Genomic DNA, 10712 nt, shown 5'->3' with positions numbered 1-10712 from the left:
GACAATTGATGCTGTAGCCCTCTGACTAACAAAGAGTTATTGTGGGCATGGCTCAGGGAGAATTTCACTGGAAAACACACATAACCTCCTCCTGACATGTTCCTCTCTGTCTGATGTCTGCACAGAGTCCAGCCCATGTTGAGCCTCAGCCTGTTTTAACTTGCTGCAGAAGGAAAACACCTCCTCAGATACAGTCGTCCGGAGCTGTGAGAGCAGCAATTATTGATATTAATTTATCAAATTTTATTTTACATTTTTCAGCCAGGGGGAACGTCTCTCTGAAACTATTTTGGCACAGCCTTAAGGTATTTCTATTTTCTTTTTTAGTTTTTTAATTTCAGGGTCAGTTACAATCTTAAATACATTGATGGGGATGAAACGTTCTGTGACATATCCAGCTACACTGATGCTGCTCCTGATAACCTGCAAGGAATGCACCGGATTTAAGGGTTGGTCTGCATGCATTTACTTAAAAATTCTTCATTTGTTTATGCTTTATTACACTGTGGAAACCAAATCAAAAGATGATAAATAGACTTAATGTGGTGCATAATAAATTAAGTAAATCTCTGTACTAAATTTAATTCATTTAACGGAAAAATGCTCTCAAGAGCCAGGAGATGCTCAGGTGTTTCATGCGTCTGCAGGTATAATAGAAAATATCGTCTCACATTCTAAAATCGTTTTCAAAAACAAGAGTTTAAAGTTACAGCATATCATTGTCTTGTTTTCCTTTAAAACGTGGTGGATTATTAATACAGATCCAAATCCTTTATTGATTTAAACGTGTTTCATGTTGTTCAGTTGACTTCAGGGCCACTGTACTGGGAGTCCGACTGGGTGGCAACACTCATACTAAGGTTTTTTCTGATATGGACACTGCAACCAGAGGTAATAAATCTCTCCCATTCAGTGGATCCTCCTGAGGACCTCGTGATTCTAGACCCTGGTCATCTTGGACGCCTTGACGTTACATGGAGACCCCCGGCCAGCTTGATCAACATGACAGAGTGCACCATACAGTACCAGCTGGAGTACTACAACCCAAACAAGGACAGCTGGACGGTAAGTGATTAGCATTCAAGCATAAAAATACAGATTATAAAGTAAATTACAATATATTCTCTAAAAATGATGGTCATCTACCATTGTAAACAGTTTGAGTGTGATTACATGAATGAAGCCTACTACATGTGTGTCCAACTTTGCTCGGATGACATTTTTCCACCTCAGACAAACATAATGAAATGCTTTATGTAAGTATATGTTAATGAAGGTTATGTGCATGAATACAATAGGGGTTTTAATAACTTGACAGTGAAGTGGCAGAAATCTGACACTTAAAGGGATAGTTCACCCAAAAATATAAATTCCCTCATTATGTACTCACCACTATGGCGTTGGTACCGCATTCGCACGGGGAACACTGCGGAAATGTAAATGACACCGTTTCGAGTTGTATTGGAATGTCAGGGCTTACTGACACTTGGATGACACCACAGGAGCAATATGGCTGTATGTTGTCTTACCTTTGAGGACGTGGTCACCATTTTCTCCAATTGTATCGGACTTGGCTGCACCGCTGTTTCCCCCTGAAACTCCTAAATGTTTTGTGGACTCAAACACTTCACTCACCCCTACATCGGCATAGTGGTGAGTGGATGATGAGTGACTTTCTTTTTTGGGGGAACTATCCCTTTAAGTCTGGATGTTGAACTTAATCTTATCATTTATGGAACGTCACTGATTTAGATAAGGAGACGTATTACTTGATCTAACTTAACGGGTCATAAAATAAGAAGCAGAAAAAGAGATATGGGAATTTGATTCTTGGAGTAAATATTATTTCACCTGTCAGTTAGCATTTCATCAATTCAGTCGTCTTTATAAGAGTCAGACTTCTGCTGTGCCTGATTTAAACTGGAATATCAATATCATTTCTGGGTGGTTGTTATTCATGCCCACACAGGGCAGACTGAGCAGTCCTAAAGCTACAACACATGGTAATGTCTCCAAGAGATGCCGGTACCTGTGGCATGAAGGAGTCAGGTTTCAGTGACAAGGATACTGACCATGTTCTCGTTCTCAAAAGCACAACAGAGTCAATGATGGCAGGGAAAGAGACTTTACTGTAATGCTATAAACAATGCAAACATACATGTCAGAGCAGGAACAGCAATCAGGCAGGTTTGTAAAAGGTCTGGAGAGTTTGGCAATGAGTACAAACACTGTTCGACAACTGGTGTGTGGAAACATGGAGGTGGATGCAAAACGGATGGCTGGGTGACAGATAACATACTGTATCTCAGATGGTCTTATCTCATCTAAGGAGGTTGTGTTTCCACCCTGTCTAGCTGTTGAATGCTTGTTTATATGTGCAAGACTACACCTTGGTTAAAATGTATTATATCAAAAAATTTTACTAACGACAGAGTTGTGTTTGTGCAGGCCATCAGGACGCCTTGGAGGTCTTACAACGCTCAGTTCGACCTGATGAAAGACGTCAGAGTGAGAGTGTACACGCTGCTGGATGGACCCTGCACCAATGGCACCTTGGTCAAGAGTGTGAGCTACACGGAACTGGTTCAGAAACCTTCCAACAAAGGTTGGTCATGGAGGACTTCTATGTGTGACGCGATAGGATGCTGTTATTGGAAATCGTACACGAACCAACAGTGATCTTTTTACCTTTAGGTGTGTTCGGTTCCAGGGTCAAGGATTTCCTCTGTGTCTTCTATAGCATGGAGAACATGGAGTGCACATGGGGAAGAAACCCAAAGATACCAGACAGCTCGCAGCAACATCTTTATTTCTGGTAAGACCTTGTTAGACCTTCTAGCCATGACAGCAGTGGTCATTAGCTCTAATCCACTGAGAACTATCTCCTCAGTATTACTGGATGGAGCCCACCCATATTTATTTTTGTCAACAACTTTGGGGATCCTCTCCCTTTTCCTATATAGAACCAACAGAGCATTGACAACCTTTCTATCTATAACATTAGTATTTGATGGACTGCTTTGGAATTTTGTGAAGAAATTAACGTTGAATTGTAATTAGATTGGGGATCTGATGTTTCACCTCGAGCAAGCAGCAGGCACGAATTTCACCTTCTCGACAACTTGGGTTTACGCTCATTAGAAACCAGATATGATAAACATGGTAACGATTATCTGTTAAGCATAAGCTTTAACTTTGTCACTGATGGCTGAAGTCTGATTGGACCCTGAGGTGCCACTGTTCTGTCAGTAATACTTTTTTTTATTACATTATTACCTTTAATTTAGCTGACACTATTATCCAAAGCGACTTACCATAGGTGCATTCAACCATGACAGTACAAACCCAGAACAACAACAATCCAGAAATTATAATTTTCTTATTTTTTTAAAAAGTTGAATCCAAGGTGTGTTTTTTGTCTGCGGTGGAAGAGGTGTAGACTTGCTGCCGTCCTGATGTCATTGGCGAGCTCGTTCCACCATTTAGGAGCCAGGACAGCAAACAGTTGTGATTTGGTTGAGTGGTTGGCTGGCAGCTAGGGAGCTACAAGCCCATTGGCAGATGCAAAGCGGAGTGAACGGGCTGGGGTGTAACGTTTGACTTTATCCTGGATGTAGACTGGACCTGGTCCACTCACAGCACGGTACGCCACTACTAATGTTTTGAAATGGATGCAGGCAACTGGTAACCAGTTAAGGGAGCGGAGGAGTGGAGTAGTTAGAGTGAATTTGCGTTGGTTAAAGACCAGTCAAGCTGCTGCAGTCTGGATGAGCTGCAGAGGACGGATGGTACTAGCAGGCAGACTAGCCAGGAGGGAGCTACACTAGTCTGGGCGTGAGATGACCAGAGCCTGCACCAGAACCTGGACCTGAACCTGGACAAGAACCTGGACCAGAACCTGGACCAGAACCTGGACCAGAACCCATGCCGCCTCCTGAGTGAGAAGGGGGCGTATTCTCCTGATGTTGTGCAGCATGTATCTGCAGGAACGTGTTGTTGCAGTAATGTTGGCAGTAAAGGAGAGTTGACTACCAAGTGTCGCACCCAGGTTCCAGGAAATCTAGGTGGGGGCTAATACGATGGAAGTGTATTTATAGAAGTTGGATTGGAAAATGAAAAGCGTTTGTCATCTATCTTTTTGGTAAAGTAGGTGACAAAGGGGCTTGGTAAAAGGGTGGAAGGAGGAGAGGGACCTGGGGGGAGGTTCGAAAGGGCCGTCAGGGTGCTTTGAGTTTCGCCATTTCATTCCAATCATTGCATAGTGGATAGAATTCTTCCAAGAAATCTCCCAAAGGACCCGGTGGACGTTAAAGAACACCAATGGTTAATTTGTACCAATTTTCAAAGCTTTTATGAAGAACACAATGAAACAATTTCTGATAGATTCAATCATGTATGGGTTTGCTCAAAGTTATCGAATGAACAGTAACCACAGAATGATTTGAATGTGCACCTTACTAAATCATGAATTGTACTGTGATGTTAAACACAGAATTGTCCCCTCATTTATGGCATCTGATTTAGAAAAATCCTAGATCCACCTGTGCTTCAGAATAAGAGTCAGTAACCAATCAGCCACGTTTAACCAAATTGTATCTGACAATTCGTTTTTCTTCAAAAATATTGCTAAGGACTTTCCAAGCTCAGTAAATGGTTCACGGACCCTGAGTCTTCTTTTAACTTCAACAGAAAACAGAGATGTTATATAACAACTAAATAAGTCATTGAAGAGGATAACGTATAGTTATTCCCTTCACCCCAGCGTTGCTCCAATAAACCTGCCCTTTGTCCTCACGTTAAATTTCACCTGTCTCCAAATTGTTTGTTACCAGGAGGTTTCTTTCACCTACTTGCTAAAAAAAAACAAAAAAAACATGGCTGCTTCCATGGACTACTAGATTCTTCAAAATAAAACTAGAATATCACACAGTAGAGCACATTACTCCAACCAAGGACCAATAGTCTCCTAAATTCAATCAAGATGCATCAAAAGTCACACACTCATAGATCCATGTGTTATTCTCGGAGTTGAATAACACAAAGAAAGAGATCCGAGATTTCCAGGTCCACACTGAAGTTTCCTCGAAACACATTCAGTGTTTTTTTTGTGTGATCTTGCTTCAACAAACAAACTGAGCAACAATCAAATGGAGAGTTTTGAAAACATAACCTCCTTGGTGGAAGCAATCAATGCCCATTAACTTCCTTTCATTTGTGGGTTCAGAGCTGCATGTGTGTAAACAGGTTTTCATCACAGCTGTGGACCAGAGTTTCCAGACCAAACTCACACGCAGAAATTCATAACTCATTAACGGTATTTACTTTTGACTGTGAATTCCAAAAGAAACCGAAAACTTGTTTGTGATAAGTTGGGATGTTGAATAAAAAGCTGTCACACATAATTTTGTGATAAATGTACCTTAGGCTTCATTAACATATCCAACCCTGACTGAGCCAAGGAGAAATAAGTCTTGTGGTCAACTTGGAGACAACACAAGGATTCAATAAATTCCTAGAGAGGATGTTTTGTGTCTTTTATTTTATTTTCCTGTTGAAGCATGAAGCTTAATCCAACATAAGTCTTTACTTACGTCTTTATCCGAGTTGACAGGACGAGAGCTGCAGCTGAGGGGAGAGGTTCTGATGAAAGCTTCTCAGTGAGCGAGCAGTAGTCGTTTTCTTGCTTTCATCCTTGCCTTAGGCAGAGCATTCATGCCTAATTCAAGGCACACCTTTCTCTTGGGATTAAACAAAGCCATCTGCAATCTCTCTTAAACCCTGTTGAAGCTTTAAAATTGTGTTCAGGTTTCAGTGATACTAAGCACCATGAACTTTAGGCCACTGCAGAATTAAGCAAGCATAAAACCTCACCAACAGATCCGATGATTAGATAACAGCACCGTTTGTCGTCTGGTCTGTCTCCTCCACAGGCACAAGGAGCTGGACCGAGCTGAGGAGTGTCCGAAATACATCGTTTCAGGTGGAGTCAGGAGCGGCTGCAACTTCACGACGAACGATCTCCCTAATTTCACTGATATCAATTTTTGCCTCAATGGTTCCTCGCCTAAAGGACCCCTGAAACCGACATTCACCTCCCTGCAAGTCCAAAACCAAGGTACATGCGTGTTTGCTTTCTGTAGAAGAGCAACCACAGAAACAGTGAGGATGGAGTCATTACTGTCCTTGTGTTTTGACTTCTCACATTCTATAATATACTATGTTTCAATTTCATATCCTTGCAGTGAAGCCTGGGGCCCCACAGAAGCTGTATTTGCAAAGGGCTCCAGACAAGCAACTGGAAATAGAGTGGGAAAGTCCTGTAGGGAGTGTTCCTGAACACTGCCTTGAGTGGGAGGTAGAACACAGTCAAGAGGGACCTGACGGAAAAATAACACTGGTATGGGTGACACATCTTTGGATTTGTTTCTGTTTTCACAGATAGCAAACTCTTTTGACAACCTCTGTGCTTTCCAACAGCAGCCATTCTTTCTGAAATTCCTATAGCGGGTGTGTAACTTTCCACCTGAGTTTCTTTTGAATGGGCAGTTGCAGAACCACCCGCAGTGTACAGGATAGGCTGGGCTGAGAGTTGGGCAAGCAAAGAGTATGAAAAGCTGCAAGAGCATCTTATAGTTGCATTTACTTTACAGTTGCAGTTGCTATTGTTTAGCATTTTAATTTATTATTTTTCCAAGTTTACATTCCCAGAATATCCATTTCCTAATCTGCTGCCAGCCATTCACTTCTTTCCCTCTGCATGGATCTATCACGTCTCTAATTTTAGTCCACTGAAATGTCAACACTAAATGTACAAGGGAGCAAGTGAACACAAATGATGAAATACTAAAAGCTAATGTGGAAACACACCCATAACAAAAGAGCACTGTTAAAATACATTGACTTCATCTGTTTTAAAGAAACAATTACTACAGAAAACAACATTACAGATATTTCTCAGGGGTGTTGGTATCCGAAGCAGTCAGGCTTCAGTGACAAATATAATCCCCATATCTAGAGAAACGTAACGCCCGAGGCAATGTGAACAGAAACTGGGTCAGACAGGCAGGGACAAGATTCTCACACTATTGCACGTCTACAGATTTTAGCAATGAGGAGATACATAATGACAACTGGTGGGTGGAAATAGGGAGGCAAATACAGAGGCGATGGTTGAGTAATTGAGGGCATATCCATCCTGTCTTAGTTGTAGGTGTGTCACGTAAGATATGAAACACAACTTTGACCTCTTGAAAATATGTGTATTTATACAGCCAGTCAGACCAAACACATCAATCAATTTCTCGTTATTTAGTTTGTTTGAGTCACTCCTACTATGAAGATTTGTTGATCAATGCAGCTTTGAGCCGGTGAATGTTGACTCTTTGAATGTTTATCATTAACAGATTTCAACCACAGACAGAAGCCTGACTCTGCCCCTCATCCCCGACCATGAAAGGAACTGTTTCAGGGTGCGGTCCAAATTACACAACTATTGTGTGGACAAAAGCTTTTGGAGTGATTGGAGTCGTCCAGCCTGTCACCCAGGTGATGCACATTAAATTTACTACAAGGAATTTACATCACCAATTATGTTTTATTATCCTGGCCCCATACCAGCTAATGATCTGGGTCATTGCAAATCCAGGCTTGTTTTGGTGAATAGCTAACAGCTAGTCCAACGCTGATCCAAATCTGATCCTTTTATTAGCGTGGGGAAATGTTACCTTCAGTGGTTCGTATTGTATGCTAAATAAATATATAAAGTAACTGTATAGAGCCTCCTTTAGAATCAACATAAAGACTTGGGTTTCATTCGTTTCATTTTCATATGAAAATGTGTGCCCATAGTATTTATAAATATATCTATATGTATGTTTGCTGATTTATTGTTGTTTGTGTAAGAATTTGATTGATTGATGTTCGGAAGGTTTATTGATTGATGTTTTCTTGACAAAGACATTTGTAAACAGGAAAATAAATAAATTTACTCAATTCAAATTGTTGTTTGGATTTGCACCTAAATTGCATAAACCCATCGATATCAATCCCTTTAATGGGTCTGATTTGTGTGTGTGCTTTAGAAAGGAAAGAAGTCAGCCCAAAACCAGAATGGGACATGGTACGAGTCTATGTATACGTAGCTGTTGCCATCACTGCCACACTGGTGCTTACTCTGGGTGTAGGTACAATGCTCAAACTGTGAGTACATACACATGTGCAGTATATTATCCATGCAAAGGGAAATGTACGATGCATTTGAATGGTAAACTCACTGCAACACTGTGGCTCCATTCTAGGAGGACATCAAGACAAGCGAAGAAGCTTGACTCTCTGCTAACCGACCTGTTTGGCAGAAGTTCAGCTCCGACAGTGACGGAGGCCTGAAGGGATGAGGGTGATGGGAAATCACTACGAAGCTCTGAAACATGGGGTCCTGTCATTGCCTGATTTCAACCCCTGCTGACACATGAGTGTAGATGCTACATATTAGACTGAAAGCTGCAAGAGGGTATTTACAAAAAAGAAATCATTTGCACAGCAGTATTATATTGCTTCTCTGTGCACGGCCTTTTAATTATATTGCTTCATGCAACTGCTCAATTTTTACGATTGTTGTGAGATGTCTTATCAACTGGAATTGTTTTGTGTCAAGTTTTATTGTTTCCTTTTTGCCTCAAATCTTGCCAGAGGGTTTATTGAGTGTGAATCCGGCACACAGGGTTCACATATGTGGAATGGTTTTATGTTACTGCACTCAACTTGACTTTCATCGGCTGCAGAATTTGCAGTCTAAGTTTGAGGGATTTGAATCTTTTTTTAAATGGTTAATTTAAAGAGAGGAAGTTTGTTAGTTTAAAGTGTAATGTTGCAACTTATTTCCAGCTTTAGTAATTGTTCTGAAAACATAATGCAGATGGCTCAGAGGCATTATGTTCCCAGATTCAACCCATTTTCCTTTAGATGAACTCATGGATAAGCTGATAAAATGTCGGTGGTCACACATCACTGACCTCACAATGCACATTTGCCTCGCCTTGACTTTTTTAATGATTTCAGTGTGTTAGAAGATGTTTTTTTAATTGTTATTATCACAGCATAGCAAATCATAGTAATAACATTACAAGAAACCTGAAGTGAATCCTGGACTTTTGAATGATACTGATGTTTCAGCATATTGTGGAGAAAATAATAGGAAAATTACTTTTACACAATAAATGTTTAATATAATTGTGGGGTATATGGTGAACTTCCTGTCATTATTTCGAACATTTGTGTGTGAGAGAAACATTTTAAACTCACTTTATGTTTTTCAATTGAGACTTGAAGCGAGACCCAACAAGTCAATAGGGGAAAATCCACATGTTATGCCCCAGTTTATAACTTCCATCAAGACAAATGCTTTTTGTTTTTCAAGTTTTCTGAAATGTTACATCTAAATGTGTAAATGAGGTATTATCTGATTAGAAATACATTTACAGGACAGAACGCTGAACATGGGATAAAGCAGTGTTTACTTGTTCTGTTTTGTTGACCCATTTGGCGACTATCTATCCAAATATAGATAGAAATAAACCTAGAGTGGTTGATGTGTGTAAGACATAATGATTCTGAGTGGAGGTTTATGCCAAGTCTTCAGAATATGAGAAAAAAACTCATTTTGAGCAACATGTAATAAAGTAAACCAGACCCAAATATCCGAATTGAGTGAAAAGCAATGTTGTGACCTTTGATATATATATATATATATAATTAATTAAGTAAAGGGGAATAAATTAAGACACAGAGAACAATGAAACATTTAAGGTATTTCTGTTAGATGGGCCCCGGGAAACAAAACTGTAGTCACAAGTATTTTACACATACTAGATTCTTGAAAGAAAAAATACAATGCAATTTGTGTTGTGTAAAAGACTTTCCTCATTTCAAAATATTTCACACAAGCCTCTAGACAGCAGCAGTGTCTGTTTTGCTGTAATACCCCCAAAGAAGAAGAAGGAGAAGAAGAAGAAGAAGAAGAAGAAGAAGAAGAAGAAGAAGAAGAAGAAGAAGAAGAAGAAGAAGAAGAAGAAGAAGAAGAAGAAGGAGAAGAAGACGAAGAAGGAGAAGAAGAAGAAGGAGGAGAAGAAGAAGGAGAAGAAGAAGAAGGAGAAGAAGAAGGAGAATAATGCTTATTTAGCTCCTCATAATTTCAACAAGCAAACATAGTGGTGACAACTTGATAATTAAACCTGATCTACTACTTAGAACCTACTTGTGAGAATGTACTGGTTGAGAGTGAACTTCAGGTCTGTGGTTTGGACAGCACCTTGTTTTTCTAATGCTCATGATGCCCTCTAGTGTTCAGATGATGCATGGCACCCACCACATTCACAACTGAAATAGGTGCTATCATGGTGGCACTGTGTCGCCTCACAGCAGGAAGGTTGCTGGTTTGAATCCCGGGACCTTCTGTGACTGTGCATGTTTGTCTGTGTCCTTGTGTTTTCTCACACAGTCCAGAGACATGTTGAATGGTTAGATTGACTGGAGACTCTAATTGGACTGAAGGTGTACATGTGGAAGGTTGTTTGTTTCCCATGTGTGTGCGTCTGGAGATGCTCCAGAGCTGCTTCAGAATGATAAAAACAATAATTAACTTAGAGCATTTTATGAAAACAGTCTGTTGTGCTGAGTGAAGTTAGAACATTTTGGTTTATCTTCAACGGATATTT

At 40.3% G+C, this 10712-nt stretch overlaps 1 protein-coding gene across 3 annotated transcripts; it reads left to right on the top strand.

Moving 5' to 3' along the window:
- Positions 1-81: 81 nt before the first annotated feature.
- On the top strand, positions 82-9240 carry il13ra2 (interleukin 13 receptor, alpha 2). 3 transcript variants are annotated; one of them, XM_053442322.1, is made up of 9 exons: positions 82-305; positions 805-1065; positions 2449-2605; positions 2695-2815; positions 5931-6115; positions 6243-6397; positions 7404-7545; positions 8082-8199; positions 8298-9240. In XM_053442322.1, exons 1-9 carry the CDS (start codon positions 114-116, stop codon positions 8383-8385), a joined length of 1419 nt encoding a protein of 472 aa, XP_053298297.1. In that variant the 5' UTR covers positions 82-113; the 3' UTR covers positions 8386-9240. The 3 variants fall into 3 exon arrangements, with proteins under 3 accessions (XP_053298297.1, XP_053298299.1, XP_053298298.1); XM_053442324.1 differs by having other exon boundaries at positions 165-305; positions 914-1065; XM_053442323.1 differs by having other exon boundaries at positions 168-449; positions 914-1065.
- The last annotated feature ends 1472 nt before the right edge of the window (positions 9241-10712 follow it).

Source organism: Pleuronectes platessa, chromosome 15 (assembly GCF_947347685.1).
Source record: "Pleuronectes platessa chromosome 15, fPlePla1.1, whole genome shotgun sequence".
NCBI lineage: Eukaryota > Metazoa > Chordata > Actinopteri > Pleuronectiformes > Pleuronectidae > Pleuronectes > Pleuronectes platessa.
Note: the sequence above shows the minus strand (reverse complement) of the source record. Positions and strands in the feature narration are given on the sequence as shown.